The 17133-nt window shown below is 43.6% G+C and overlaps 2 protein-coding genes across 2 annotated transcripts in view; one reads left to right on the top strand and one right to left on the bottom strand.

Annotated features, from left to right (window-relative positions):
* Positions 1-6: 6 nt before the first annotated feature.
* TMEM252 (transmembrane protein 252) lies at positions 7-3689 on the bottom strand. The gene is made up of 2 exons (XM_010860668.1): positions 3336-3689; positions 7-297 (listed from the first exon to the last, which is right to left on the bottom strand). Exons 1-2 carry the CDS (start codon positions 3611-3613, stop codon positions 60-62), a joined length of 516 nt encoding a protein of 171 aa, XP_010858970.1. The 5' UTR covers positions 3614-3689; the 3' UTR covers positions 7-59.
* A 5073-nt stretch (positions 3690-8762) lies between these two features.
* Positions 8763-17133, top strand: part of PIP5K1B (phosphatidylinositol-4-phosphate 5-kinase, type I, beta) — a 533355-nt gene continuing 524984 nt past the window's right edge. Inside the window, exon 1 of the mRNA XM_010860662.1 lies at positions 8763-8995. The gene's annotated coding sequence lies outside the window, so the exon portion shown is untranslated. The remainder of the gene's footprint in view (positions 8996-17133) is intronic.

Genomic DNA, 17133 nt, shown 5'->3' with positions numbered 1-17133 from the left:
ATTATTAGCAGCTGCCTCCCGTGAGGGTACGTCGTGAGGGCTGGCGCACCTCCCCTGCTTCAGCACTCCTGGCTTCGCCTCTGAGCATCCTGCCACGGCCTTGCTGCCGCCACCCTCTCTGCCACAGACTCGTCATAGGGTGGTGGGGCCTCTGGGTGGGCCCCATCTTCATCCTGAAATTCAAGGCCCATCTCTGTGTACGGAGGTGGAGGAGCACCCGAGGTCTCTTGCTCTGTGTGACAGGCTCGCTTGTCAGCAGCAAGACTCTCTTCGTAAGCTGGAGGGTAAAAACCTGGTCTGGGGGACAAAATGCCACAGACATTCGCGTGTTATTTAAGTAGGTCGTGCCAAGGAGGCGTATGTCCGCCTCTCCCAAATCCCACTGTGTGAAGCTAAACTGTTAGAAAACATTGATTCTGAAACAGATGTTCTTCCTCCCTGGCATCCCAGGTTTGTTTTTTTTTTAAATGTGCTGCTCTTCCAGCAAAACCCTCTTTATCAGCCATGGGATGTATGCCTCTATAGTCATACTTTCCCCAGTGGGTTATTCCACATTATCCCCTCTCTCTTACTCATTGGAACCCAGAAATTTCAGTGGGAGATCCTTAGCAGGGGTATGGGACAGGCCTTGGCTCTGGAATGTCTCTCTAACCAGTTATTTAGTTCATTCACATCCTTGTCCCCATTCACACACATCGTCTTCTAGTCAGCTGTACTCATGGTCTCAGAGCCTCACAGCCAACAAATAATGAATGAAAACCAGCTCCATGAAGATTCCTGAACAATATCAGATGCTTCTCTTCCCTGTTATTCGAATTTCAAGTATTTTCGCCCTGCCCCATTTCCATGCACACACACAAAATACTGGTTTCTCAACTATTCGAACTGACAGCTTTGTGTAGATTTCAGTAGCGGCCCTTTCCGTGCCGACAGGCCGGCGGCTAAAGGAGCCTTTCACGCAGGAGCTGATGTACTCATCAGTAATCTTGCCCAGCGTTGCTAATTGCTAAGTCCTCTGGCTTCTCCATCATGAATGGGATAGGGGGTGGCACAGACGTGAAGAAGAGTGAGGGTGAGCTTGATTGAGCTGTGTGATTATAGACTGAATCCTTCCAGAGCCTGCAGGGAGTGTTTGTGGTGCGTAACCACAACAGAACAAGGACTGCCATTTGCAGCCGCAGCTCCGTTCCAAACGTTACCAGGCCCAAAGCCAAGGAACTGAAGGAGCCATCTACTGTACAGCATACATCTCAGCCTTCACTCAGAATAGCCAAGGCCGTGTCATGGGGCACATGCGTAAAAGCATTGAAGACACCAAGGTGAGCTGTTCCCTGGACTGATTTGAGAGGCTCCAGGATGACTGCTGCCTGCCCCACATCCCTTCTCCCAACCCCCGCCCTCCCCTCACCACTTCACAGTCCCCGTGTCCTGAGTTCCACCTTTGCAGACCCCTTTGCTTTGAAGTCTCATTCTAGGTACCCCTTTCAAATGAAGATACTTCTGAGAAGTATGACTTACATTTACTGACCCCCTAGCCATGCTAAGTGGGCTGGGCATCTAGAGACGCACCGGAAAGAGGCAGTAAAATGAGGGTGTTGTGACACCATCGTTTAGTGTTTCAGGACAATAGTATGCATGTGCTTAAAAATTTAAGCTACATCTTTAAGGCAATTGGTTACTCTTATCAAGATTCACATTCTGGAGGCAATCATATAACATTTATACCAAAGGAAAAAAAAGAAAACATCACTCTAGAAGCATCTTCTGCAGTCACTTCACCTTTAATTTTTTTTTACCAAATCCAAAGACTTTGCAGTTAGTATAATAACATTGGAAATAGATTTTGGTCACTGTAGTTAGTATCTTATTAGTAAAAAATATAGTATCATGTATCATAGCATCATGTCAAAAATCAATTGTCATGGCTAATCACTCATATTCAAAATACATGGAGTAGCTAAAATATTTTAGACAAAGAGGACAAAGAATTTATGGAGTCTCGCTTCCCTGGTGGCTCAGATGGTAAAGAATCTGCCTTTAATGAGACAGACCTGGATTCAGACCCTGGGTCAGGAAGATCCCCCGGAGGAGGGCATGGCAATCCACTCCATCCAGTATTCTTGCCTGGAGAATTCCATGGACAGAGGACCCTGGCAGGCTAGAGTCCATGAGATGGCAAAGAGTCAGACACAACTGAAATGACTTAGCATGCACGCATGCAGCCTGTCTGTATCTTAAGAATGATGCCTGGGGTTTTATCCCTAATGATTCTGTGTTTAGCCAAAAATTAGGAGATTTTTGGTTGTCTGATACTAATTTTAGGTAAGCTTAATCAAAATTATTTTTTTGTTATAAAGTATAAGTGAAGTCGCTCAGTTGTGTCCGGTTCTTTGCAACCCCATGGACTGTAGTCTACCATGCTCTTCCATCTATGGGATTTTCCAGGCAAGAATATTGGAGTGGGTTGCCATTTCCTTCTCCAGGAGATCTTCCCAAACCAGGGATTGAACCTGGGTCTCCCACATTGTAGGCAGATGCTTTACTGTCTGAGTCACCAGGGAAGTACCACTTTAGCTATTTTAAGTGTACAGTTTAATGGCATTAAATACATTCACATTGTTTTATAACCATCACCATTATTCATCTTCAGAACTTTTCCACCATCCTGAACTCAAACTCTGTACTCATTCAACAGTAACTCTTCATTCCCTCCTTCCCTTGGTAACTGGTAATCACTGTTCTACATTTTGTCTATGAAATTTGACTGCTCTAGGTACCTCATATAAGTGGAATCACATAGTATTTGTTTTGGGGGCCTATTTCTGGCCAGTTTCACTTAGTATAATGTCTTTAAGGTTCATTCATGTTACAGCTGCATCAGTATTTCCTTTCTCTTCAAAGATGAATAATATTCCATCTTTTGTATGTACTGTATTTTGTTTATCCATTCATCCACTAGATGGATATATGGGTTGTTTCCACCTTTCACTATCATGAAGAATGCTCCTGTGAACACTGATATACAAGTATCTGTTCAAAGCCCTGTTTTCACTTCTTTTGTCTGTATACCCAGAAGTGGAATTGCTAGATCAAATGGTGATTCTAGGTTTAACGTTTTGAGGCTCTTTCATACCGTTTTCCAGAGCAGCTACACTATTTTACATTCCCACCAGCAGCGCACAAGCATTCCAATTTCTCCACATCCTTGCTAACCCCATGGGACTTGTAAGTTGCTCCCCAGTAAACTTTTAATCCCCAGATTAAAAGTCATTGACCTTTTCTAGAACTCAGCCACACCACAGCCCTCCCCAGTCCTCAGGCTTCTGAGCACATACCTGTCCACTGTGGCCAGGGGCAGGGCCCCCTGAGCATGGTACTGTCCGAGCACACGGTTGAAAACCCCTTTGCTTTCACTGGCCTGGTGGTAGGTGCTCCAGAAAATTCCACCCAGAAGGATCACAAACCCCAGAGGCAGAAGCAAATAGGCCAGGGTCAAGTTCCCCTGGCAGTTGAACAGGGAGGCTGAGGAAATGAAGAAGGCCCCCAGGCAGATCATCAGGAAGCCCGTCAGGAGGGCAAAGACACAGAGAACTAGACAGGTTCTGTTCTGCATCCCTGATCCTTTGGAACCCAGGTCCCTGACCCTGCCACCCGCCTCCTTCCCCTGCTCAGAGAGAATGCTCTCATTAGCCAGCTCACGGCTTTATATGCTCTGGACCAACTGGCCTTTGGACAATTAAATGAAGCAGGCTCTTAGAAGCTATTCATTAACCATTGAAAGTAACTCTAATATCCTTGGATGATTAACCTAAAAACACAGCCTTGTGTCCTGCAGGAATGGGTGTCCTGCAGGCACAGCTGTCTTGTTCTTCTGAGCTGGATGGGACCCTAGGCTGACCCCAGTTATTTGAAAGAAAGTCTCTCATCCTTTGATTAAAAATGTCTCTTGATCTCCAGGGCAGGTGATTCCAAATGAATGCTAGAGAAATTAGCTTTCCTTGCTGAACTACTTTCTTTGTGGTTTGGCAGGTAGTCCTTTCCTAATTGCTTCTTCCTTTTTCTATCCTAAAAAGATATTTTTAAAGGCTTTTATCATATTTGTCTTGCTTCTCTCAATAAATCTCTCTTTATTGACCTCACAATATGATGTTGGAAAGATTCCAAAAAAAAAAGCCCAGGGGTGAACTCCCTGATTCAAAGAGGGGTGTCAGCAGGAGAGGGAAGAGAGTGCTGGCAAGGATTGTAATAGACAGAGCTTCAGGAATGCAAGGGAATTTCTGAGGGTGGTTGTCAGTGGTAGTGATCTGGTGACTTCTGCTTTGATTCTGTGTCTTTCCCATTTTGGGGGCCCAAATGTTGAAACCCTAGGTCATTTTTATTTAATATATAGGTGTTAGATAAAATTATTTTGCTTACTGTTCAGCTATCGGCCACCATACTTTCCTCACTGGAAATATTTAAACCAGATCTCACCCTTCCTCCTCTCAAAAAGGCCACTGATATTTGATAAAAGTCCCCTAAATATTTGTAGCATGTTTCCACCTCCATGCAAAACAGCTCCGTATAAGAAGTGCTGCCTGTTCAATCCTTACTCCCCGCCCCGCCTCCACTATGTATCTTAGGGTTTCACAGAGTGCACTAACATATTAAAGGCTCTGAAAAGTCCTGCATTTTTTTCTCTCATAAAATAAATATTAAATGAAATTTGTTTTAGTAGATGCTACTAAGGGACTTCCCAGGTGGCACAAGTGGTAAAGAATCTGCCTGCCAATGCAGGAGATCTAGGTTCGAACCCTGGGTTGGGAAGATCCCCTGGAGAAGGAAATGGCAACCCACTCCAGTATTCTTGCCTGGAGAATCCTATGGACAGAGGAGCCCGGTGGGCTGCAGTCCATGGGGTCTCAAAGAGTCGGATATGACTGAAGTGACTTAGCACAGCACAGATGCTACTAAAAATCATTCCCTCCCTCTCCCCTGTACCATTGCTCTATGAACCATTGCCTTAAAAATCTTTCCAGAACCAGTCTTCTGTTTTCTGTCTAGAATTTGTTTCTTCTGTCTTGTCTGTCTGTGGTTTGGATGGTGGTGGTGGCAGTTTAATCACCAAGTCGTGTCTGGCCCTCGTGACCCCATGGACTGTAGTCCTATGCCAGATCTGGTTGAGGCTGTGATTCCTTTCTTTTTAACTTGGTGCTCTGGCATATCCCTGGGCTTCCCTGTAGCTCAGTTGGTAAATAATCCACCTGCAATGCAGGAGACCCTGGTTTGATTCCTGGGTTGGGAAGATCCACTGGAGAAGGGATAGGCTACCCACTCCAGTATTCTTGGGTTTCCTTTGTGGTTCAGCTGGTAATGAATCCATCTGCAATGCAGGAGACCTGGGTTATATCCCTGGATTGGGAAGATCCCCTAGAGAAGAGAAAGACAACCCACTCCAGTATTCTGACCTGGAGAATATAGTCTATGGGGTTGCAAAGAGTCAGACCTGACTGAGCAACTTTCACTTTCACTTGGCATATTCCTGCCAAAACTCCTTCCCAGGGTGACTCTGGGTCACTTTTGTCCAAACAGATTCTCTTCAGTTCCTCTTTGATATTCCTCTACTCCACTACTGCATTATTATTATTTTCCATTACTTTCCCAATGGAAACAGTTCTTTGTGCAATGCCCTAGTGGAGGCTCCATGGATACCCTTCAGCCTCATACCCACTATCTCCTCAGCTCTACCTTCATTTGTGGGCTAGAGGAGAGAGAGAGGTTCCTGGATAAAAAATGATACACAGTCCGTCCTCATTTCACCTCCTAACCTCTATCTCTGTTAGCTTCAATCCTTGTCCTCAACTAACTTTCATCTTCTGGTCTTGATTTTATCAACTCCTCCCTTCTTTTCCAATTTTTTGTTATATTCAAAATTGTAATCAAATATGTTTATTTCTACTATCTAACATTGCCGATATAGTCATTATTAGCATAGAGAATGTTGTCCGCCTCTCAAGGTGCAATTCTTGAGCACTTTCAGTTAAACTTACAGAGGAATTCTTACATCCAATTGGTCTTGAGCTTGACAAATTTCTAATATGACCCCCAAAGATCCCTCCCTCCTGGGATCCATGTCCTCTTGAGTGTGGGCTGGACATAATGACCTGATTCCAACCAAGAGAATATGGCAAAGGTGATGGGATGGCCCTTCTGAGATTAGATTACAAAAGACAGTGACTTCTCTCTTGCTAGCAGACTCTCTCTATTGCCCTTGTGGCTTGTACTCTTCGAGGAAGAAAGTCGCTATATTGGAGAGGGCCGTATGAGAAGGCAGCTTCTGGCTGACAGTCAGTGAAGAGCTGAGGCCTTGAGTTACCCCAGCCAGGGAGGAACTACAGCCTGCAAATGACATGAAAGACTTGCCCAGTTGAGCAGGGAGGTGACGAGACCCTAAGCAACACTTTGATTGAGAGACCTTGAAGCCAAGGACCCAGCTAAGTCATGGCCAAATTTCAGACCCACAGAAATTGTGAGATGATTAAGCATGTGTTGTTTTAAGCTGCTAAGTTTTGGGGCAACTTGTTAGGCAGCAGTAGGCAATGAACTACAGTAGGTAAACAGTTTGTTAGGACTTGGAGACCAGAGGAGACGATCAGAGTTAAATGTTTACCCAGTGTGGAGCACATAGCAAGCGCCCTATCAAAGTCAGCTACAGTCACACTCACTATGATTGTTACTACCATCACTGCTGTAATTCCAAAAAGCTGGAAAAGATCCAGTATTTTCAACTAAAAGTTCTGCACTAGGAGCAGAGTCCCAAGAACAGGTAAATGGCAGTGCTTCCGAGCTATAATCAGGTATTAGAGTAAGGAGTGGAGAAGGCAATGGCACCCCACTCCAGTACTCTTTCCTGGAAAATCCCATGGACAGAGGAGCCTGGTAGGCTGCAGTCCATGGGGTCGCTAAGAGTCAGACCTCACTGAGCGACTTCACTTTCACTTTTCACTTTCATGCATTGGAGAAGGAAATGGAACCCACTCCAGTGTTCTTGCCTGGAGAATCCCAGGGACGGCGGAGCCTGGTGGGCTGCCATCTCTGGGGTTGCACAGAGTCAGACGTAACTGAAGCGACTTAGCAGCAGCAGCAGCAGCAGAGTAAGGAGGGATTGCCTTCTCTTTGAGAACTTCCCACCCACAGGGTTGGGCTTCTTTGTTTCAAACCAAAACCTAAGGATGAAATCAGACTGGGCATTATGAAAAGTCAGGCCTAGTTCTTGTGGTCTCATGAATATTTGAACAAGGACATTTTCTCTCCTCCAGTTCCAATAAAGGTTAACTAGTGCCTTCTAGTTTATCAGATAGTTCCTTTCTCTCCCAAATCCTTTAAGGAGGTGTCTGTCATTTCAGAGCAGTGTATTTTGTCATGGTGGTTGGTTTTTGGCTTGTTTTTGGTGAGAAACTGAATAGGAAAGAGCAAGATTCAGCAAGATTCAGGAAGGGTGGAAGGTCTTAGTTATTTTGCATAAAATTTATATAAATTAAAGAGTGAGTCCCTGGACTCAGAGTACTTGAGTTTATTGAGGATGAGGTGGAGGCCCAAGGAGAAAGTATGAGAGAATCTGTAGTATATGAAGAGAATAGATTAGAAAAAAGGCAAAAACCAACATAGAAATATGAAGTATTTCTGAGAACTGTGTATCTCCTTCATAGTACTTGAGACATACTAGTTAAGGATTTATGTTGAAGCTATTTGCGCATATTATGTTTATTATAGTTAAATATATAAATTATTAAATAATTACTTATTTTAGATATTCTGCCTAGTTCTGAACTGCACACATCACTGTTTTATGAGCGTCTCCTTGGATAACTAAAAAGTGACCATGGATACCTAAAACCAGTGATTTATAGTTTTAAACAATCCTAAGTGCTGTGGTTTCGCTCTTCTCTGGGCTGTGGTATGCCCTCTTTCCTCATAATCACTCACAGTGGAAACATTTTTGAAAAGTGAAAAGTGAAAGTAGATGTGTGCTTGCTTCTGTGACAATGAAGTGGCACAAACACCGAGAGAAAGCCTCCTGGTCTACGTCAGCCTCGAAGGGGTGGACAGCCCAGCAGAAGAACGGTTGTGATGATAGGAAAAAAAGCAGACCAAATCCTCCGAACCGGGAAAAAACGAAAAAAATCCAATAAAGAGTCCAACACCAGAAACATCCCCTGAAAAAGCCAACTTTGGGAGACCTGTGGGCCTCTGGCTGGGCTTCCCTGGGCTCAGCCCTGTCTTCTGGGCCTGTCTTCACTCCCAGGGCATCTTTCCTGTGCTTGCCCACCTTGCCACCTGCCCAGCACTGAGTGCGAGAGGAAGGGGCCAGTGATACTCCTTTTAAGGCAGAGAATCTACAGGGCAAGAGATGTGTGGCTCACCTAAGTTCATATAGTAAGCATGGGATTGATGAGAAAATGCATACTCCAGGAGGGGTATGGACAGAGACCCACCCTCTGTAAACGAATGTTCTGGGACCCAGTGGAAGCCAAGACCCAACACCCATCCTGATTCCCACCCCCTCCACAAGAGGTTCACCTAAACAGTGATGTCTTCCTTCCTTCCTTCTAGCTAGTTTATTTATCATTATCATTCATTAAAATTCACCAATTAGCAGCAGTGCCTGACCTGAGAGCAGGCAGTGCTGTGTTATTTGGTTGACAGCCAAACTAGTTTAAAACATAATCACACTTGCAACATTCTGTTCCTTTTTGAGCACGGCTGACCCACCAGCGCTGTTCTGAACATCGAGTGCAGCTGAGTTCCGAGTGCTGTCCTCCCTTCTACGTCAGAGCCCCGGAAACCTCACCCTTCTTTCAAACTCTCCCGTGTAAGAGGCCTTGGAACTTCAAACAGCCCTCTGCATTCCAGTCTTCGTTTCCTGGACACGTGGGCCAGCACCCTTCCCTTGAAAGCAGGCAAAGCATGTTGCTCTGGATGAGAAGTGGACGGGGACTTTGGAAGGAAGCTAATGGTGTGTAGAAGTTGTTGTATAGGAGGGGCACGGGGCCAAGAGCTGGGGCAGAGTGGCCAGATTTCCTAAGGTCACTTGGGTTTAGGAAGTGAAGTTCTATGGCTGGTTAGGAAGGTGAGTTGTCTGTGTGGCGAGCGATGTCACCCGGTCTGGTTTCACGGTGGTTATTACTGAATGATCTCTGGATTAGCCTTTCACACTTGTGGGTTCACTGCACACTGGCCACTTCCTCCTCCTGCTCCTTGTTTTCTTTGCTTTTGATCCTTTCCCCCCAGCCTCACTCTTTCCCTGCTCACTCACTCAGGAAGATTTAAATGAAGGCATGAAAGGTTGGCAGAAGACAAACTGCAGCAAATGGGTGGCATTGCAGGGTAAGGAGGTATGAGACCAGCACACTAGACTCGGACTCCCTCTGGAGTGAACCTAGTGAGTCTCCAGGGCAGAGGACTCTGAGCAATGCAGAACAGGGTGAGACTCTGAGCAACGCCAGAACAGGGCAGAGAACTCAGCAATGCAGAACAGGGTGAGGCCCAGGATGCACTCGACCAGAGCATACAACTTCTGAGGCCACCAAAAAACTTAGTAATCAAGATAAATCAAACTTTCAAACAATGTTTAAAAAAAATCAAATTAGCAAATATGGTTTATGGGCTGCTCCCTCTGTAAGTAAAGGTTTGGTGAGGAAATTAGGTTCTATTTGTGGATCAAACAAGACAAATTCTGTTCTAAAGAGAGCTTAACTTTAATTTAATCCAGAAACAAGCCAGAAGAGATTTCATTTCTTTATGGATCCTTGGAAAACTGAACAGGGACCATACTTCTGTGGCCAGTTTGGATGGGAGCAGAAGCCTCAAGCCAGGGTAGCTTTGACTGCCTAAATTATATCAGTTAGTGTGATGGCCAGTGACTTGTAAATACGAAGTGGGTTCTGTGTCCCACCTCATGAAATTTTCTTTAATATTGATGTTCTATTTCCCACCTCCCTGGTTTTTAATACTCTTGGATAACTTAAATGATAGTGTGATTATATGATCCTCAAAGATTTGATAAGAACACACCCATAAAACCACTAGTTCTAAGATATTTTTTTCCCTTTTTTATATCTTGTAGTTTTTTTAATTGAATGTCAGATGTTATATATATGACAGTAGAAACTAAGAGAAGAACATTTATACTGTACCTCAAAATGGAATACCTCCTTGTGTGCTCGCCTATCAGTGGAATGGATCAACTGAGTCTAGTCAAGATGTGAGCTGAGTTTGGATTTTATTGTCACTATGGTTCCCTTCAGCACACTGATGCTGCTGCTGCTAAATCGCTTCAGTCGTGTCGGACTCTGTGCGACCCCATAGATGGCAGCCCCCCAGGCTCCCCTGAATCTAGGATTCTCCAGGCAAGAACACTGGAGTGGGTTGCCATTTCCTTCTCCAATGCATGAAGGTGAAAAGTGAAAGTGAAGTCGCTCAGTTGTGTCTGACTCTTCGAAACCCCATGGACTGCAGACTACCAGGCTCCTCCACCCATGGGATTTTCCAGGCAAGAGTACTGGAGTGGGCTGCCATTGCCTTCTCCCCTTCAGCACACTGCTGCTGCTGCTAAGTCGCTTCAGTTGTGTCCGACTCTGTGCAACCCCATAGATGGCAGCCCACCAGGCTTCCCCATTCCTGGGATTCTCCAGCACACTACTATTCTCCAATTCCTGTGTTAACTGGTGCTTGGATTGAGGGTTGGTTTGCTTGAGGGCTTTTGTTTTTTCAATGTTCCTCCTCTGCTCTCAACTTTAGAGCTTCACTGTGTGCCCTCAAGGAGTCTTCACACTCGCCCATTCCTTCAGCACTAGGGTGCTGTTGCCTGTGACTTGTGCTTGCTAGCTGGATGGTGGGGTCAGAGGCTTTCTTTGTTATCCTGTCCATCTTAGTCTTAGGTAGGCTCTGTGGTCCTGGGTCTTGGGGGTGAAGGCTTTTGCAGTGGTCCCACCCTTTGTTCAATATGGTATGTGTGTGCTCAGTTGTGTCCGACTCTTTGTGACCCCATGGACTGTAGCCCACCAGGCTCTTCTGTCCATGGGATTCTCCAGACAAGAACACTGGAGTGGGTTGTCATGCCCTCCTCCAAGGGATCTTCCCGACTCAAGGATTAAACCCATGTCTCATGTGTCTCCAACATTAGTTTCCTCTCAAGATCTGGCCTCAGGATGGCTTCCTGACCCTCCTCTAGAGGTAGAGGGTTTTTTCTTTTCACTGACCCCAGCTACATGGGGTCACCTCTGTTCTGGCGGTGGGGTGGGGCAAGGGATGGTTGCTGCCCTTCTCTCTCCAAGCTGCCGTTTAACAAAGTTTAGGTGGCATTTTGACATTCATGCAGCAGCTTGGCGATGGTCCACAGAAGAGAACCTAGAAAAGTAGGTGCGACCTCCCTTTCACCTGCCCCTCCCATTGCTTCTGTTCTCTCAAGTCAGCCCACATTTGACATTAAACAGTTCACTAAAACGTTAACTGGATTCTTTATACTGGCTTACGTGACACTCCACATCTCTTCTTCCTGGGCTGTATCACAGGTTAGCCAGACTTCATGCCCAGCTTCCTTTGGGGGTTCCTGCCCTTCCTTTGATTTCACGCTGTTTCCCCTCTAACTTCAGCTCTTCAGTGGATTCAAGAAAAGTTATTATTTGCAGGTTTTCAGACATTTTCTTGGAGGGAGAGTGAGAACAAAGGTTTTCCCAGCTATCTACATTCTAGGCAGAAGCAGAACATTTTCGGCACAGTGTTTTTAAGTGGGTCAACTGTGATTACTCTTTCAAGCTTTCGTAGGGATTAGTATAGGGCTATCTCCTTTTCTTGAATCAATTTTTATAATGGACACTTTCCTAGGAAACACATTGACCCCATGGACTGCATCCCACCAGACTCCTCTGTCCATGGGATTCTCCAGGAAAGAGTACTGGAGTGGGTAGCTATGCCCCCCTCCAGGGGATCTTCCCCACACCACAGGCAGATTCCTTACCATCTGAGCCACCAGGGAAGCCCAATATCTATATATAGTTTTAAATTACATCACTCATAATTTTAAAGTCTCCTCTGATTCTGTAGGCATGTCACCGTTCCAATCCTTTACCATTGTTGTTTGTGTCTTTACACTTTCTCCTTGATGAGACAAGTCAAAGCCATTTTACTAGTCTTTTTTCAAAGCTACTTATTCATGTACTGATCTTTCCCAAGAGCCAACACATTTGGTTTTAGGTCTTTTCAAAAAGGACTCTGTCTTGCTTTGTCAGTTATTTTTTTCTTTTTAAAATTTTTATTGGAGTATAGCTGCTTTGTTTTGTAAGTTCTATATGTCACAATTTTCTGCTGTTATCAAAAGATCTTTATTGTACTTTAAAAGCATTCTTTGTCATTCTTTTACCTTCAGTAAATTAGGCCTTTACTTTTTTATTATTTATCTTAGTTTTATATTTCATCAGTTGCTGCTCTTTAGAATATGCTCTTTCGTCTACTTTTTTTTTAATTTTATTTTATTTAACTTTACAATATTGTATTGGTTTTGCCATATATCAAAATGAATCTGCCACAGGTACACATGTGTTCCCCATCCTGAACCCTTCTCCCTCCTCCCTCCCCATACTATCCCTCTGGGTCGTCCCAGTGCACCAGCCCCAGGCATCCAGTATCATACATCGAACCTGGACTGGCGACTCATTTCATATATGATATTATACATATTTCAATGCCATTCTCCCAAATCACCCACCCTCTCCCTGTCCCACAGAGTCCAAAAGACTGTTCTATACATCAGTGTCTCTTTTGCTGTCTCATATACAGGGTTATTGTTACCATCTTTCTAAATTCCATATATATGCATTAGTATACTGTATTGGTGTTTTTCTTTCTGGCTTACTTCACTCTGTATAATAGGCTCCAGTTTTCTGTCACTTTTTGTAGTGTCTTCCATCGAACGCTTAGATGATTTTATTTACCATCTTTATTGCTTTCTAATAAGTATAATTAAGGCTATACATTTTTTCTTGTATGTCACTTTGGCCTTAGTCCCACAAGTTTTTATGTACCATGATCATATTGTCCCTCATTTCCAAATAACAAGTAATTTAATCTAACATAAAAATGAGCAAAATATGTAAACATATAAATGATAGACAAATAAATGAAAAATATAACTTAAATAATGAAAAAAATGTTCAACCTTACTTATAATAAGAAAAAGTAAAATATAATTTCTCACCTGTTTGGTAAGTCTCAAAGTTAGACAACACATTCTGTTGATAAGGCTTGGGAAAAGACATTCTCATATGTTACTGGTGGGAACACAAAATCTAACAAAATTACATTTGTATTTTTCTTCTAACCCAGAAATCACGCTTCTGGAAATTCATTCCAAAGATACTCTGGCAAAAACCCAAAAGTTTAAATGCTTGGATCTGCTCATTACAGCAGTACTGTTTGTAATTACATAAGACTGGAACCACCCAATTGACTATGAATAATGGTTAGGTAAAAAAACTAAGGTACATCCACATAACACGATGTTATACAATTGTAAAGGAATGAGTATCTTTATGTTATTATAGAATGTTATCCAGGATATTTTAATAAGATAAAAAGTCAAAGTAAGTAACAGAGTTTAGAGTATAAAAAGATAGTCAAAGTAAACAATAGAGTTTAGAGTATAAAAAAAAGAGCGGTTGATACCATGATGGTAGATACATGCCATTATAAATTTCTCTAAACCCGTAGTATGTACAACACCAAGACTGAATCCAAATATAAGTTGGGCTGTAGATGATAATAATCTATCACTATAGGTTCAGTAGTTGTGAGGTCTGATAGTGGAGGAGGCTCTGTTGTGAGGGCAGCAAGGGACATACGTGGGAAATCTCTTCCCTTCAATCTCATTGTGAACCTAAAATTGTTCTAAAAAATAAAGTCTATTAAATAAATAAAGTCATTTTAATAAAAGAACAGGATAAAACTATATATGCAAAAATGCCTATATATTTTAAAAAAGAAACACTCAAAGTATCAAACAAAATTAATTTTTTAAAATGTTTACCTTTAGGCAGAGGGAGGTAACAGCGTAGGAGGAATAAGATTGGAAGATAGACTGGTCTGAATGTGCCTTTTAAAAACAGTTTTGAAGGTTTCCAAGTGGCTCAGTGGTAAGAATCTGCCTGCAATGCAGGAGACACAGGTTCGGTCCCTGGGTCAGGAAGGTCCCCTGGCAAAAGAAATGGCAACCCGCTCCAGTATTCTTGCCTGGAAAATCCCATGGACAGAGGAGGCTGGTGTGCTACAGTCCATGGGGTTGCGAAGAGTTTGACATGACTTAGCAATTAAACAACAGCAACCAGGAGAAAATCAGTCTAGTCCCACATATTCACATCTGATGTTATTTACAGGAAGATCATACACATTTAAAACATTAGTAGGAAAGTCCCTTCTGGAAGTGCTAACAACTTTCTAAGCAATATAAGTCATCAAGAATAAAAGCAGATTTGGCTTCATAAAAACGTAAAACATCTGCACATTTGGAAAACACCTTAAACAGACTATTAATGCAAATTAATGAAAGATACTGAGAAAAAAATAAAAATAGTTTTGACATTGGAACTATCTACATGCTTTACATAATTAAAATAAAATTAAAACTAAAAGACAGGGAAATCCCCAAATACTTATTTCAACTAGCCCAAGATGGGACAACCTGAAACCCAAAGTTTCAAAAACTGAAATGAATTGAAACAAACAAATTACATAAAAACCCTTGAGTTAATGTTTCTTCAGCTCTGAAAAATAATCTCTGACTTTGAATGCCCTTCCATCTACTGCCTTTGTTCCTTCCATTACAAAACTCTCTAGACAGATGTAGTAGCTTCTGGAAATTCTTTATATCTTTGTCCTGTTTTGAAAGAGTTCCTCAGCTGAATGTTGCAGCTCGTTAAAATAATATTCATCTGTGCCCATGTCTGGCCAGGCCACTCCAGATGGCTGTTTTCTTGCCCTCTGTACATCCCCTGCCCGACCAGTGCCTGTTTCACCTACGCCCTACTCACAGGACTGAACTGCCTACCTGCCCCAGGCCCCAGCTGATGGTTGTTCTTATCAAAGAGGCAGTGAGGGGTGGCCCCCTCTGCTGGTCTCCTTGGTAACTAATGAGCCCACCTGACTTCAGTTCCCCTATCTTTGGTGATTTCTATCCCTGCCCTGGAGTGAAAAAGGTCTCCATGTCCTACCCGCCCTTAGCCGCACACGGTGAGGTGCTGCTCCGGGACTTTGCTGCAGACAAGTGAGTGCCCCCATCCATTAAACAATGCCTCTGTTGCTGACTCCAGGTGCTTTCTTAAAGCCGTGAAGCTGGGCGAGTGTAGGCCTTGGAGGCCTTCCAGATGCAGCCCAACAGGTCGTGTGGATATTCAGTCCAGTGTTAAGTATGGTGATTGTACGTTCAATAAGCCAGAAGTCTGGTTATTATTGAGAGAGAGAAATAACTTTTCTATCTTATGGCTGCAGTAATCATTATAGTGAATGAAAGTTCTGATCAAAGAGCCAGCTTCTAGGGTGTGCAGAATAGAATATTGCCTCTGTACAGGTATATTATCCTGCTGTGGGAGTCTCTTCAGCAGCTGAGGTCCAGGAACCTCTTTTATCGGAAGCATCTTGTGGTTTCCTGTCGCCTCTTTCTACTCCAGTTCTTGTTGTATGAATATAGTCATCAAGTTCCTCCCTGTTTCTCCATCCAGAATCAGCTCTTCTGATGGAAGACCACCCAGGTTCACTGGTTGAAGCAGTTGTTGTTTTTTTTTTTAAAGAATTGATTAACTTACTTACGGCTGCACTAGGTCTTTGTTGCTCCATGCAGGCTTTTCCTGCTGCTGCTGCTAAGTCGCTTCAGTCGTGTCCGACTCTGTGCGACCCCATAGACGGCAGCCCACCAGGCTCCCCCATCCCTCGGATTCTCCAGGCAAGAACACTGGAGTGGGTTGCCATTTCCTTCTCCAATGCATGAAAGTGAAAAGTGAAAGTGAAGTCGCTCAGTCGAGTCCGACTCTTCTCGACCGCATGGTCTGCAGCCTACCAGGCTCCTCCGTCCATGGGATTTTCCAGGCAAGAGTACTGGAGTGGGGTGCCATTGCTTTCTCCAGGCTTATTCCTAGCTGGGGCTCACACTTTGTTCCAGTGTGTGGGTTTCTCATTGCAGTGGCCTCTCCTTGCAGAGCACAGGCCCTGGGATGTGTGCGTCAATAGTTGTGGCACTCTGACTTAGTTGTCCCGTGGCATGTGGAATCTTCCCAGACCAGGGATGGAACCTGTGTCCCCTGCTCTGACAGGTGGACTTTTAACTGCTGGACCGCCAGGGGAGTCGAATTGTTGAGGTTTTAACAGAGGAGCCGATATGTCATTGCCAGAACTTCAGTATATGAAGGACATGGTGGATTGTGATAAGCCCATCAGTTCATAATGCCATCTTTTAATATACTGACCAGATAATTGACAATTATCTGGCCCCTCCCTACCCTGTACTGTTAACCCTGAGCTTGAAGTTCCTTTAGAAGGTTAGTGTACAAAACGGCTGGTATCTTAGCAGTGTTCTTCTGCTGGCTTTCCAACCGCCCCCCACCCCGCCCCACTCCACCTCCGCTTTTATTGTTCTCTCAATCCAATTCTTCATTCTCTTTTCCAGGGTATCTTCATATTTTCTGATCTTTGATTGTAACTTTTCTTGACTGTCATTTCAGTGGAATTTGGCAGGGGAAGGAAAGCATACAGATGTGCTCAGCCTGTCAGTTTATCCTCATATCTTTTCTGACTGTATGAGGACATGAGTGGATATTATTTATAAAATTAGGATCACACTATTTATGTAATTTTGTATTTTGCTTTTTTTTCCCCATGAGAACGACAACACACATTGAAAATGTCATTCTGAATGAATGAGCCTTCCTAGTTCATCATACTGGAGTATATACACTAATTTCCTTCTATTTCTTTGTCACTAAATCATAAGGTGCTTGAGGAAAGAGAAACGTGTCAGATTTTTAGATCCTTAAGACTAAATGAAATATCTGGCATGTAGCAATTCATCAGCATTCCTGATTCAATCTGATTTTTTTTTTTTTTGTTCAA

The sequence above is a fragment of the Bison bison genome, unplaced genomic scaffold (assembly GCF_000754665.1).
Source record: "Bison bison bison isolate TAMUID 2011002044 unplaced genomic scaffold, Bison_UMD1.0 scf7180017864469, whole genome shotgun sequence".
Taxonomy (NCBI): Eukaryota; Metazoa; Chordata; class Mammalia; order Artiodactyla; family Bovidae; genus Bison; species Bison bison.
This window is presented reverse-complemented; position numbering and strand designations above follow the sequence as displayed.